The following is a 15,065-nucleotide window of genomic DNA, read 5'->3' as shown; positions in this document are numbered from 1 at the left end:
AAGAAAAGAAAAGAAAGAAGAAAGAAAGAAGAAAGAAAGAAAGAAAGAAAGAAAGAAAAAAAGAAAGAAAGAAAGAAAGAAAGAAAGAAAGAAAGAAAGAAAGAAAGAAAGAAAGAAAGAAAGATGCTTAAACATTTCATCTGTGATGTTAATTTCTTCCCGGAAAGACATTGCAAATTATATAGCTCGGAAAGTTCTATCCCAAACCACATTTGGAGTAATTCATTTTTTTGGGGGGGGGGGGCACAGAAAAAGGTCAGCATTTGGATCTGGATTTGAATTTCAGCCAAATATCTTCCTCCAAGAAGATATTCTTCCTCATCTTATTTAATCTCCAAGACCTGCAATTTGCATATCAACTGAATGAGATTATCTTGTATTTTACCTGGATTGTTGTGGAAATGATACTGGTTAGAAATAACTAGAACAAAGTCTGGGATGTTGTAGGTGCTCAATAAAGGCTCGTTCTCTTCTTCTTCAGGAATATGATGCAACTCATTTTCACCTTTTTTCTGCTTTTCTGCTTCTCTCACTCATTTTCACCGCTTTCTGTAGGAATAGACAACTGTGCTCTCAAAAACAGTGAGCTCTGAATCGAATTATTTACTCTAGAAGCATTTTTATGATCTTAAATACAAAAGAAGGGAAAAGGACAATCTAAATCATTTGCTAGGTTATGGGCAGAAGAAAGTATGCGGAAACTGAGCAAGACTGAATTTGTGGAACAATTAAAATATAAATAAATGTCAATAGATTTCTTTTTCCTGCAGGAAGATATACAATATGTTTAAATTTTATGAAGTATATTTTATATTGTGTATCTCTTATGCAGCAGAAACCAAGAACTTTGTCTATATAAAGTTTCCTACGTACAACGACGAACAGAATGTCGGAAAAAAACAGGTTATTGTAATTTATTACACTGTAATAATATAATTTATTATATTATAATGAATTAAGCATCATTAGACCACTTACAAACTGCACCTCACTTATTTCACTCAATTCCCCTATAAAGATGATTTTACTCTTGTCGCTGTACGTTGTGAAACTGGAGGGTTCTCATTACGTAGACATTAGTCAAGGCATTCGTCACCCGATTAGGAAGGTATAGGCGGCTTTCAAACCCAGAACATTCCTACCCCAAGCCATGTTCTTCTTCCAGCACCGCACTGCCTTTCCTAGATGTTTGGTTTTGCTTTGTTATGTTTTGTTTTGTTTTTTGAGGATCGCTGTGACTTGATCAAGAAGGTAAGTTGCATTGTGTTGATTATAAAAGCGAAGCCAGTCGTTTCCCTGATAGCGGCTGCCACTCACCTGTGGTGCCAAGTACGGGTGTCATGGGCCCGCACCCACTCCCAGAGGGCGGCCTCCAAGGCGGAAGGGCCTACATTTGGCAGTGGTCAGGGCCCTGGCACCGGCCGGTCGAAGGAACGCAGCCCTAGTTTTGGAGCAGTTGGTGGGAGGCCGTGCTGTTCAGGGGTGACGGGGACAGGTATCCAGGTATCCACCCTGTCCTGGTGAAGCCTTCCTGGGAAGGACAGGCCAGCGCGGGGCAGGGCAAGGCAAGCCAGGGACTCGGTGAGGAGCTTGCTTTCCCCTTTTTCAGTCATGAATTAACAACCAGTGTGGCCGTACCTTTGAGCGTCGGCCTCATACCTGCCCTAACTGTGCTGTTCAAGAACAACCTGGGACGGAATTAGCAACATCTCAATAATGACGCTGTTTATCAACGGGGACGTTGTAGGTGACTCGGAGGTTCTTCTTCATAGTTTTAATTCATTCACTCGGCGCACATGTACTGAAGCCCTCCTCTAGGACAGGCGCTCCTAGGCCCCTGTGCTTCAGAAGGGAACCCCACAAAGGTGCTGCTCCGGTTATTTTTACTGGTGTTTCTACATTTGTAATCAGAAAAGGTTCAACGGACTCAGAGAACTTAAGCCTGTCAAATAGTTGAACGGTAAGATTGAAGGAAGGGCCTCAGAAAAACTAATCCTGTGCTTAAAAGGCTACGTTATATTTTACAAAAATTCCTGGCAGAAGCTGACAAGCTTTTATTTGAGCGGACTCCAGTGCCACAGGGAGTGACAAGGGTCCGCTTTCAAGGGACTCTGCGCATCAAGGTTCAGTTCAGAGTCTGCTCTGCTTGAGACTGTCCTGAGACTTCTCACTGTATTCTAATATAACGTCATGCTGTCTCTGTGTGGCTTCATACTTTTAAATGAATTTCCAAAAAAAAAAAAAAAAGAATTTCCCCAAGGGGGAAAAACTATCCAGCCTGATTTTAGGGCCTGGTGAGGATTTTCAGCAAATTAGGGTTCAAATGTTGGCCTTCCCGCCTATTTCGAACCTAAATGTCTGCTGTTTCCCTTACCGTTGGATGTGGTTAGGGAGGAAGGAGAGGAGGGAAACTGGAAGGCAAGCGCCACCGAGACTGCATGTCCTTAGACAAGGAGGAAATTTCACAAGCCAGGCAAGTCTGGACTAACCGGCTCCCGGGGCGCTTGTGTCAAGCAGCCTTCAGCCCAAATACTCCAAATCTGTCGCTGGCTTCACTCATCTTTCAGCCCTTTATATTGGTTAGCCTGCTTTATATGGAGGGGAGGAACCCCATTAATTACATTTTTGTAAGGTGCTAATGGGGAAGAACAAAAAAAAAAAAAAAGAAGAAGAAGAAAGAAGGTGGCTGTCCCTGGGCAACGTCAAGTGTTCCACGTTGGCGGCCCTCCTGCCGACTGTAGGACCTGTTCTGTGGGGTTTCTGTTTCTACCTCACGCAGAGTGAGGTTGCAACACTGTGTGGGGAAAGGCACATTATGCCTCAGGACGTTGCTGAAAATAAATCTGGGGGATGGAAGAAAGTCTCTGGTGGTGCTTGGGTGTTCCCTGCACTGGCAATCGCAGAGGCCGTCTCCCATAAACTGTTGTTTCAGCCGGGTCTTCTTCCAAGGAGGCTTTACGTCTTCATGTCTTCGGGTGAAAACAATACTTGGACTTCCCTTCTGTTCTCCGAATTCAGACATATCAACTCCATTTGGGTCTGGAATTGCCCTGCTTCCCCTGCCCCACCCCCAGGAGCCCCACCCTGCGGTGGTCAGCAACGTCGCTGTCAAGACGTTGAAGCGATGGTCGTGCACCTCTAGTGGGCACTTGGCCAGGAGTTGGAGGCCCCCTCACGGGATCCCACTCAATAATTCAGCTTGACGTAGCAGTTCTTGACTATGTGGGTGTGCCAAGCACTAAAAACAAAGAACCTAACTTCAAAACCTAACTTCAAGGGCAGGACAAAGAAAATATAGGGGAAAGTGAGGTGAAGTATGGTAGATGCTTTGGCAGGTTTCTAGAAGGCCAGTGTTGCTTATCAACCACTCGGGGCCTTGTTATCTATACATTTGAAATAAATATTTTGGGGGCGCCTGGGTGGCTCTGTTGGTTGAGTGTCTGCCTTCAGCTCAGATCATGCTCCTGGGGTCCTGGGATCGAGTCCCGCATCGGGCTCTCTGCTCAGTGGGGAGTCTGCTTCTTCCTCTCCCTCTGCCCCCTCCCCCTACTTGTGTGTGTTCTTTCTCTCTCAAATAAATAAATAAAATCTTTAAAAAAAGAAAGGAATAACTTGGAACAAACTACATATAGAATCTAACCTCTTTGAGGGGCGCCTTGGTGGCTCAGTCAGTTAAGCTTCTGACTCTTGATCTTGGCTCAGGCCTCAGTCTCTGGGTCACAAGTTCAAGCCCTGTATTGGGCTCCACACTGGGCACAGAGCTTACTAAAAAAAAAAAAAAAAAAAAAAAAAAAGAGTTTAACCTCTTTGAGATGCATAACTTTATGATTTGGTCACTCTGTGCCGTTGACTTTGGATCACGTAGAAAAGCCATTGGAAATGGACATGAGGGGGGTACCTGGGTGGCTCAGTGGTTGAGCATCTACGTTGGGCTCAGATTCCAGGGTCCCGGGATCGAGTCCCGCATTGGGCTCCCTGCACAGAGCCTGCTTCTCCCTCCGCCTGTGTCTCTCCTCTCTCTCTTTCATGCCTCATGAATAAATAAATAAAATCTTAAAAAAAAAAGAAGTAGACTATAATAAATGGAAGTTCAAGATGCAACACGTGCATCTTTGTTGTTCTACTATGGCAAGAAAGAGGCCCCTTCATCTTGATTCTAAGGCCTAACATGGTCCTAATATTTATAGATAATTTCCTTGATACCCAGCATAGCAGGATGTGTCAATCTCATCTTTTGTGGTCTGAGAGGCAGGAGTAAGAAAACAAATACAATGTACAGTTGCCAAGGAACAGAAGTGTGCAGCGTCATCCTCAGCTTTTCCAGCATAGTCCTCCCACCTCCGTGACTCTGCATTGTGAAAGCTGGCTTTCCCCCGATATCAAAATGCTCCTCCCCAGTGCAGGCCTCTTGTCCTCCTACCCCATCTCCAACCCAGTTTCACCGGACCAAGGGGAAGAGTTGATTCACTGCATACACGAAGAGGTCAAAAGAAGGTAGGGGGCTTGTACTTCTTGTACAATCACCGTGTCCTTTGTAGGGAATCCAAGTGCTCCATGATCTGTTTCCGCAGACAACTAGCATGGACACTTGGGCGTATATGCAGCCGGGCGCCCCGCGTGCATAGCTGTCACATGTCTGATCCCCCAGCTACTTGTCATGCATACACGACAAGTGGACACCTGTACTCTGTACGCAGTATATACTATAAATGTCTATGACCCCACCTACACCCCTATTTATAGTGACACACCCCTCTAAGTGAAATGGCTTTCCCTCTCTATGTCTTCCGTTTTTAAAATTTTTATTTTATTTAAATTCGATTTGCCGACATAGAGTATGACACCCAGTGCTCATCCTGTCGAGTGCCCTCCTCAGTGCCCGTACACCTTATTTTTAAAGCATTTTCGCTTTTGCATTAGGGCCGTTTAATATGCCCCCCGTCCTCTTTACCATCTCACGGTCTCTGTCACCCTGCTCATCCTGAGCCATCGTGTCTCTGTCCTTCCACATTACTTCATGCCAGACTTTTCGCCACCAATTACAATAAAATGAGTAAAGTTTGCTTGTCACTTTCATGATTTATGACATACTTTTTTTTTTTTAAGTCACTGATTCATGGAGCTCTTCAAAGATTCCTCTTTCTTCTTGAAATTCCTATTTCCCTCTTTCAGTCCTGAACTAGAGGCCAGCTCAACCCCTTTTCTCATCCTCTGCCACCAGGAAAGGGGTCCAGTTCAGAGAATGCTTCTGGAAGAACAGAGTCACTGAATTGAGGCCTTGAAGCGTTTAGTCTCTTCATCTCACATTTCTGTCACTTGCAACCTACTACTGTTTAGGGCACAAAGGGTGGGCCAGTGGGACAAACCTTGCTGATGACTCAGGGCAGTGTGGTGGTTTATGTGATTATGAATTATTGGAATTCGAGTGCGTTTAGATGCACTGAGCACTTAGCAGTTCAGAGTAAGGCCCAGCCTTTCCTACTGCATTTATGCGAGGCCACACATGCCCCCCCCCACCCCCCCGAGAGGACCTTGAGGCCACTTCCACTGGATGCTTCTGCTCCACCCTTCTTGTCAGGTCATGGAGAATGTAAAACCATTTCTTCTTTCCATGGCTCCTTGATGTCGTTGTGTCAAGGTGCTGCGCAGGCCTCCTTAATGCTCAGCGTAGTCTTCAGGTCCAGTCTAATCCCCCAAGTTCATAATTTGGGTTTGCATCTGCCCCGAAACTGTCTGTGCGACGAGATGCGGTCTTCCCAGCATCCCACCTCCTTGTGTGGTCCTCACTGCAAGCTCAGAGCCTCCTGCTGTAAACCTGGGGGGAGCTACCGGGTTGCCATAAGGTTACAGGCCATTGATATTATTAATCACTTGGTATTTTCAAAGTTATTTACTTTCTAAAATCTGGTATTTGAGGTATAATTTACGTAGAGTGAAATCTACAGATTCTCGGTGTATTTCGATCACTCTTGAAAAATGACCTAAACTTGTAGCGCCACCTCTCCTGCTAAAATATGGAATATTTCCATCACCTTCGGTGGTTTCCTAATGCCACCTGCCAGTCACCACAGCCCTAGAAGCAACTACTATTCTAATTTTCAAACTTAGCTACTTTTATTATTGATTTTATTTGTATTAAGTTTAGTAGGGATTAGTAAATGTACGAAATTTCCTTCCTTCTTTGATGTTCGGCATGCTGATAATTTAATGTTTTTTTTTTTTAAAAGATTTTATTTATTCATGAGAAACACAGAGAGCGAAACGCAGAGACACAGGCCGAGGGAGAAGCAGGCTTCTCGCAGGGAGCCCGACCTGGGACTTGATACTGGGATTTCAGGATCACGTCCTGGGTCGAAGGCTGGCGCTAAACCGCCGAGCCACCCAGGGATCCCCTTTAATGGTTTTTTTTAGACAGAAAGAGTAGTGGGTAGAGGCAAAGGGAGAGGGAGAGAATCCCAAGCAGGTTCTACGCTCAGTGCAGAGCCTGACAAAGGGCTCCATCTCATGACCCTGAGATTATGACCTAAGCCCAAATCAAGAGTTGGTGGCCTGAGCCACACAGGTGCCCCAGCATATGGGTACATTACTCCACGTGCCCTCTTTCTAATTAAAACAAAATTTTAAGTGAGAATATTGATTCATTTGAGAGTTTAAATGATCTGTGAATAAAATAAATGTATCTCAAGCTGAGAATGGATTTTTAACACAAAGCCTCGTGTATTATTGAAATTTAAAGTAAAAACATTTGTGAGCATTTGGGCGCCTGATGGCTCAGTCGGTTAGGCATCTGCCTTCAGCTCAGGTCATGATCCCAGGAGCCCACAGCAGGCTCCTTGCTCAGCCGGGAGCCTGCTGCTCCCCCTGCTGGTGCTCTCCCTCCCTGTCAAATAAAGAAAATCTTAAAAAAAAAAAGTTAAAATTACACCAAAGCCAGTTTTCAGGCTCACAAAACCCAGATTTCCTTCATTTCTTAGATTTTCTGGGAGATGCTTCTAGGCAAAGCCAGTTTTCAGGCTCACAAAACCCAGATTTCCTTCATTTCTTAGATTTTCTGGGAGATGCTTCTAGGCAAAGTTTATTCTGGAAAGATAAATGAAGAAATGACCACGTGACACATTGGAATTTGAAAAGTTGGCTGAGATCAGTGATAATTAGAATTTTATTGCACATCCCGCATGGATTGTATGAAAGACTTTACGCCCCAGGCTTTTGATCACTGCATGTTATAGTTGCTTATTTAGCACAGCCCTTTTTTCTTCTTCGGTTTTCCTTTCATAATAAATTATTTCTCTGTGTCTCTTCTTCAATATACTTCCTCTATGTCCCGCTTATTTTTTAAGTTCTAGATCATAACAATGATTATGGCCAACTCTCTTTTATGGCAGATACAGTATTTGGAAAACCTCGTTTGTCTTCCTGTCAGTGGATCTTGGCTATCTCGATTCTTTTAGCCTTATCTCCTCTTTAAAGACTTTACAGAAAATCAGTAGGTAGCACGTATAGTAGGTTTGGGGGGAAAATTAAAAATATGAAGACCGTCTGGACAATAATTAGCAAGAGTTTCTGTCCTGACCCTGCCATTTATTGGTTATATGATCTTAGACCCAGTACGTTTATATCTTTGTTTCAAAAATCTGATGACAGTAACTCCTGCCGGATCTGCTGGTGTTATGAAAGTGACAAAATTAAATCATATGTGAGAAGGCACTTTGTACATTTTGAAGACTGATAAAAATGTAACGTAATGTGATTGTGAACCTTGTGCTTTCTAACCACTATGAGGGCTGATTTCTACTGATAAAGGAAAAAGAACAAAACCTCAGAATCAGCTTCCCCTGGCCTTCTTTTGCATTGAAGGCAGGAGGAGAGTAACCACGGACAGAGAAGAAGCGCTCACTCCTTTGCTCTGCGCTGCTTATGGTGATGGTGGTGTTTTCCCAAAAGCATGTGTTTCTAGGTTTCCAGTATAATCCTTCCTGCATTATAACTCTTACTCCAATGTAAGTTAACTTTATTTAGATAACTGCCTACTTGATAAGGAGATCCTTGAGGTTAGAGTGCTTTGCCCAAAATAAGAACAGCAAGTGGATGGATGGGTGGGCAGATGGTTGGCTGGCTGGATGGATGGATGATAGATGAATAGTTTTTTAAAATGCACCTGTGAGGTCTTAATGACGTCCACAAGGTCTTGAATGCTGTAATATTTCTTATTAAAAAGAAAGCAATCTTTCTCTTAACAGTTGGCACAGGAAATCCAGTTAATGGTTCAGGCATTCCTTTACTTTTTCCATTGAGTCCTCTCTAGTCCATGCTGAGCTCACCTAGGATATTCATCCAAGAGTGTCTTCTCTGGTCTTTTTTCCTTTCTTCTCCTTTCACCGTAACCTTGTGCTCTCTCTCTCTCTCTCTCTCTCCCACACCATCCCTCTCTGGGTCCTAGAGTAGTATGATCTAGTCTTTATTGTCATTTCTGGCTGGGGAAGGCTTTCTTTAGGTCTTTTATATGATTTTGAATAAGCATATACAAGTCAAAGGAACAATATATATTTAACTCACTAATAGAGCATCACTTTGACGGGCCAGGCTAGCAAAGGTCTATGCTTATTTAATCTGCTAAAAAAAATTACTCTCTAGGAGTTCATGCTGACTGCAGTGTTCAGAGACAGGGAGGATAGGTTGTAGGAAAGACAGAAGTCCAATTATATAAATTAAATACAAATTTAATCTATTTTAATGATTTAATAATATGGTAGAAATGCATTAATCCAAAAAAGAAAAGCAATGATGATAGAATGTGATGTGGTTGGGTAAAGAATAATAATAATAATAACAACAACAACATTATTATTGTCTATAGCCACAGTCTTCTTGGAGTTTTGGAAAAGGAGAAGAAGTACCCTGACTTATACTTGGGACCTTATTGAATGGGAAGAAGAGGAGGTAAGATGTTAGGAAACCAGGAGACAGGAAAACTGGAATAACATGATGTGGAAAATTATTCACTGTCCTTAACATCCAAGCTGGAAGCAGCTAAATAGCTTTTAGGTTTTCCTTTGATGTTTTTTACTAACAAGATTTCTATTTCATGAAGTTAAGCGAAATCATTGATGAAGTAATGTAATTTTTTTTCAAAGCACTTCCACAATGTTTCCTAAAATTACAGTAGTGGAAAATCGTGTTGATGAAAATAGAGTTTAGGGTTTATTTAGAAAATAATTTGCATTTTATTTTTTTAAAGTTATTTCTTTTCCAAGACTTGTTTTAAAAGTAGGCCAAAATCCAGGAATTTTGTTCCAACTCCTGGGTGATTTTTTTTTTTTTTTTAATTTATGTCTACCTAATAGGTAGGTAACTTTAGTTTCTCTTACAGGAAACACTCCGTCCCCAGTTTGAAGCCAAGTATTACAAGATGGAGAGAGTGAATCCCATCAGTGGAAAACCTGAGCCACATCAGCCTTCCTCAGACAAAATCACTCGTCTTCTTGTTTCTATCTCAGGAATATTCTTCATGGTAAAGTACAAACATCAATTTCAGAATGTCGTGGGATTCCACATTTAAAAGGAAGTTCTAATACTGTCTCATTGTGTGACCCTCAGGGTCAAACCATATCCAGTTCAGTACCTTCAACACATACTATTAAACAAAATTAAAATCATGGAAAGCCATGATTGGAGTGATTACAAAGAGAATTTGGGCATATCTTTAAATAAAACACTCTTTGGAAGAAACAAAGATTATCTCAGGTAAAATGGAAATTATATGAGTTTGCCCTGATTAATTAAAACTAAGCATTCCACTTAAAAGTGGAAATCTGAACAGTTTAAATCTTGTACTGTGTATTTTGGCTCTCAGGGGACTCAATTCCTTAAAGGAAAAAAAAATTGATTTTTTTTTTCATCCTATCTTGGAAAAATAAATTCCTTTCGCTCCGGGGAGTATGTGGGGCAGTATATTGGTCTAGGGTATTGCTTTTGTTTTGTGAATTATGCAAAATACGGACGTCTTCTCTGGTCTTCCATATTGCAGATTTCTTTGGTGATCACTGCAGTGTTTGCTGTTGTGGTCTATCGCCTGGTTGTCATGGAACAGTTTGCATCATTCAAGTGGAATTTCATCAAACAACACTGGCAGTTTGCAACATCAGCTGCTGCTGTCTGTATCAATTTTGTAATCATCATGGCACTGAATCTTGTAAGTGTTGACAGTTTTCAAAAGGTGAAAAGCCATGGGTAGGGGAGAGGTCTATGCTTCCTTCATGCTTGGATTGTATTTCTAGGAGGCCAAATGAGCCCAACCCACATTTTCATCAATGACAACCTAGTTTAGTGAAAAAAAGTCATCTATGTGGTTTGGATGATGGATTTTATTTAAATTAAAATCAATAACAGTTGTATTGTCTTCCTTGTCCTTTGAGTTTATAGTCTTGGTTAGTGAAAACTTCTATTCATTGAGGGTCTAGTGTGTGCTAGTAAAAGTGCTATGCTCTTTTCATTCAATTAAGGGATTTTTTGATCCAAAAATCATTTCAAAAAACTGAACCTCAGTGGAGAATCTGTTACAAAGGTATAAGGAAATCTCTTTGAAATAGAAGGTTTGTTACTTCCAAGGCCTCCTGTGACATAGAAAATAGCTACTCCCTTTTCTTTCTCTAGGTCTAAGCATTTTTCTCCTTCCGTTCTTCCTGCCTACCTTCCTCCCTCATTCCCTCCTTCCTTCCATCCTTTCTCTTCCTCCTTTTTTCTTTCTTTCTTTCTTTCTTTCTTTCTTTCTTTCTTTCTTTCTTTCTTTCTTTCTTTTTCATTTTGAAACTATGAGGAATAACAATAAAATGTTAACAACGGCCATCTCTCAGTAGTCGGATAATATTTGATTTAATGTAACTTTTTTTTGGTCCTTTCAAATGTGTATCTCTATGTAGGCTTTGATTTATAATCAGAAAAGAATAACCTTCTTAAAAAAAAAAAAAAAGAAAAAAAAAAAAAGAAAGAATAACCTTTATTTTTAAAACGTTCTACTATGATGTAAAATTTGGAATAAGTTAGAAATGGATGGAATGTACTTTATTTTTACTTTATATATGAGTCACCCATAGAACCACAGCCACCTAGGTAGCAGCTTTGACTAACTTTTTAAATTCGGTCTTTCACCAGGTAGAGAAAAGGTTTCCCAGTGGCCCAGCGGCATTCCAGAACGTGTGCGTGCACGCATGCACACACTCACTATTCCTGTGTGTGCCCTGCCCTCCTATACTGCCCAGGCTCTCATCACTTTGTGATGCCAGTTCCTCAACTTGGTGTCCTGATAAAAAGCAGTGGACATTGGACACAGGCAAAGCAAAGATTAGCACTCAATCTGTGTGATCTCACCATACCACATAACATCTCTGAATTCTAATCTTTGGCGTTTCAAATACCAACATTTTATTTTTTCCCTTTCTTTTCATCTTTAAATCATAGAGTTTATGTATTAATCTTCAATATTCATTGGTATAGAAATGCCAAGGATCTTTTCTATGGGCTTTCTAAATTCTTCGGACCACACCTGCAGTGATTTATTCATAATTTTTCACCTTTTTTGTTTAACTGTTACCTATTACCCTTTCATACATGTTTAAGTACTTGGAGTTGTCTATAGAAGTAGAATCACATTTAAGATGTTGTATTATGTCTTTTGATTAAATATAAGAAAATTTGAAATATTTAATTTGTTCATGCAAAAATCATACCACTATGCTAATTTTCAGCAGTCTTACTTGTTTTTTTAATGTATTTTCGTCTTTCTGAAGTTTACTGTTTTTATCTCTTTTAGTTTTGAATTATAAAATCAATACATTGTTATCATGTAAAGTACTGACACGATGAAAACAGTACAAATATCAAGAAGAGTCACTATTTTCTACCTAAAATGCCTCTCCTGTCCCTTCTTATCATAAACTAACTGTACCCTTTGGAGGCAATCATTGTTAATGGTCTCATGTCTATTTATTCCCCTCACCATCCATTATTAGTGCCTTCAAAAGAGTACGCTGTGTTCCTGTGTCTGACAGTTTGTTCCAAAGACCTACTGGTCTTCAAAAACGTCTTGAGTGAATTAATGAACTGGCCTAATATTCTTGAAGATGGAAAGGATTTCACAGACAGGGGGAAAAAATGAAGAAGCCGAATGTGTGTCATTAACTTTTGCTTGGGAAGGCAAGCATGACAACACTGGGAACAGAGCCTCCAGGCCCAGGATCCAGTCCTCGAGTCCTACCCAGTGCAGTGGAATAACTATCTTTTCATTAGTCTGAAGAACTTGTCACGATCAGAACCTGCAATTGAGTAAAATGGGAGCTTTCACCGTCATGTATTTTCCTTACAAAAGGAGTCTTTCTATTTTCACCGATAGTGCAAAAAAAGCAAAATTTGGCTGAAGTTTCCCTTGATGTACCAGATTCCAATGTCCTATTATTCCAGTTGCTTCTTAGTCACCAGTCCCTTAAACTCTGACTCTGCTCCATGTCCAGCCCCCTCCTCAGTTACCACCCGTCCCCTAGAATCACGGTGAACCCACGTACATACAGCCTTCTCTCTCATGAGCTTCAGATACAGCTTCTTCTCACTAAATCTGTATATTTAATGAGGCTCAGGATATTTTTTCTTCCAAAGTACTGGTTTGTACAGATAACAGAGGCTGAACTAGATGAGGTGAATCTCTTAGGGGTAGAAATCAGGCCTCTGAGGCAGATGAAGATAGTATTATTTTTGTGATAACAACAATCCTGAGGGGGCACCTGGGTGGCTCAGCGGTTGAGCATCTGCCTTTGGCTCAGGCCATGACCCCAGGGTCGTGGGATCTAGTCCCACATTGGGCTCCCCTTGTGGAGCCTGCTTCTCCCTTCGCCTGTCTCTGCCTCTCTCTGTCTCATGAATTTATTTAATAAAATCTTTAAAAATATATTTTGAGGTCCTCACAATCCCACAAGAGCCCATGTAACTTCCTAGCGCTGTAACTCATTTGTGCTTCCTGAAAGAAGACATGACTGACTTTCTTTTTTCTAAATATTTATTTCTACTTGTTGAGAATTTTGACAGAAACATTTAGATATTGTTGGAAGTAGATTCAGCCACAAAACTTCTCCTTTGCCCTTGCAACTAATTTAGAAAAATATTTTTAAATGGCTTTTAGCGTAAAGGAAATAAACTACCCAACCAACTCAACAAATGTGGAAAGAATGTTATATTCCTCAGATTTAATCAGTGTAAAACCTAAATGTCCTTCTGAATTTATGTATCTCTTCCTACTCAGGATGTTGAGGCACTTCATAGATCATTAAACAGCCCGTCTGATTTATCTGAACCCACAGGATTAATTTAAGATCTTAATCAAATAAACATAAATTAAAACCATTAATATCAAAATGCCAACTCTTTAAAAAAAATTATACCACCAAAAAGATTGACGTAGGATACCAAATGCTACCTCTTGCTATTTTCAGACCAACACTAAATAGCAACACATAAAAATGTGCTTTTTGTTTCTTAATAGCTAGACTTTGGGATTTCTGTGCTACCATATTCTCCAGATGACAGTTTGGCCTCAATCAAAATATTCTGCTAATCTAATAGGCTTTTCAGCCGTCATCCATATGCATGAAGTCATGAAATATAGCATGGCAAAATAGTTTCAATCAGTCAAGTGAGTTTTTAAATCAGGAACTTTAAATATTTAAGGTACACAGCCATGAATTTTAAGTCATCCATGCATTTCTTTTGTCTCTTTCATCACAAGTGCCTGTTGTGAATTTTGCTCCTATGATGTCTCTCTGACTCATTCCCTCTTCCCCATTCTCTCTTCCCCATTCTCACTTCTACTTCCTTACTTCAGCTACTTGGCATTTCTAGCTTGAACTGTTGCAGTAGCCTTCTCACTGGTTAGTCTTCCTATCTTTCTCAACTCTTCTCATCTCCCTTGCATGCTGCTCTTAGAAGGACCTTGCTGGGGTGCCTGGGTGGCTCAGTCAGTTAAGCGTCTGACTCCTGATTTGGGCTCTGGTCGTGATCTCAGGGTCATGGGATCCAGCCCCCAGTCAGGCTCTGGGCTCAGTGGGGTGTCTGCTTGAGATTCTCTCCCTCTCCCTCTGCCCCTCCCTCTCGTGCTCTCTCTCTCTCTTTCAAATTGATAAATATTATTTTATTTTTTAAAATTTATTTATTAATGAGAGATACAGAGAGAGAGAGAGGCAGAGACACAGACAGAGGAAGAAGCAAGCTCCATGCAGGGAGCCTGACGTGGGACTCAATCCCAGGTCTCCAGGATCAGGCCCTGGGCTGAAGGCAGGCGCTAAACTGCTGAGCCACCGGGGCTGTCTGATAAATGTTCTTTTAAAAGAAGGATCTTTCTAAATCATAGATTTGATCACTTTGCTTTGTACATAAAAATGCTTAACGGGTTCCCATTGCCTCTGGTATAAATTCTAAGTTCATTATCACGGCAAGGAGGCCTCCCATTATTCAAAGCCCATTTCCTTTCTCATCTTGTTTGAAGTTGGATCTCACTCCCTCCCTCGCACACTCTGCACTCGGGCCTACAGAATCACTGCCGCTTGCTTGCTCCCTAGCATTCTTTCTCACAGCCCTGGCTCTTGGTTCACAGTGTTTTCTCTACTCGCCTTTTCCCCTTTTATCTCTTTGGTGGCTATTCTTTTTATCTTTGGAAATTCCAGTAAAAGATCACTGCTCCATAGGTTTTCTCTTGATCCCGTATGAAGGGAATCAGATAATCCCTTCTCTGTGTTTAGGCTTCTCACAAGGTATTTGGACATCCCTATTCTCCCTCCTTCTCAGACTCCCCGGATAGAATTAACCACTCGGTCCTGTGAATGCTCTTCTGTTACAGTGCTTGGGGCATGCCTTGGCTCCCAGTATGGGGGTGTAAGCAGGGCCTCCTCACTTTTTATCTCTAGGTCTTTGCCCAGGCCTAAAAGACACATAGACTATATTCTTCTAATAAACTTTAAATATTTTATTCTCCAAACTTCCTAAGCATCGTGGATAGTATTCACATTCCAAAGATCTTAGTGTCC

General features: G+C 41.2%; 1 protein-coding gene across 6 annotated transcripts in view; it reads left to right on the top strand.

The window, feature by feature from the left end:
- ANO3 (anoctamin 3) overlaps positions 1-15,065 on the top strand; it is a 395,575-nt gene that overhangs the window by 346,817 nt on the left and 33,693 nt on the right. For all 6 annotated transcript variants that reach the window (XM_041730536.1, XM_041730537.1, XM_041730538.1 and 3 more), the window contains 3 exons: positions 8,858-8,940; positions 9,371-9,511; positions 10,028-10,192. In XM_041730536.1, the coding sequence (XP_041586470.1) occupies positions 8,858-8,940; positions 9,371-9,511; positions 10,028-10,192 (389 nt within the window). The remainder of the gene's footprint in view (positions 1-8,857; positions 8,941-9,370; positions 9,512-10,027; positions 10,193-15,065) is intronic.

The sequence above is a fragment of the Vulpes lagopus genome, chromosome 15, assembly GCF_018345385.1.
Source record: "Vulpes lagopus strain Blue_001 chromosome 15, ASM1834538v1, whole genome shotgun sequence".
NCBI lineage: Eukaryota > Metazoa > Chordata > Mammalia > Carnivora > Canidae > Vulpes > Vulpes lagopus.
Note: the sequence above shows the minus strand (reverse complement) of the source record. Positions and strands in the feature narration are given on the sequence as shown.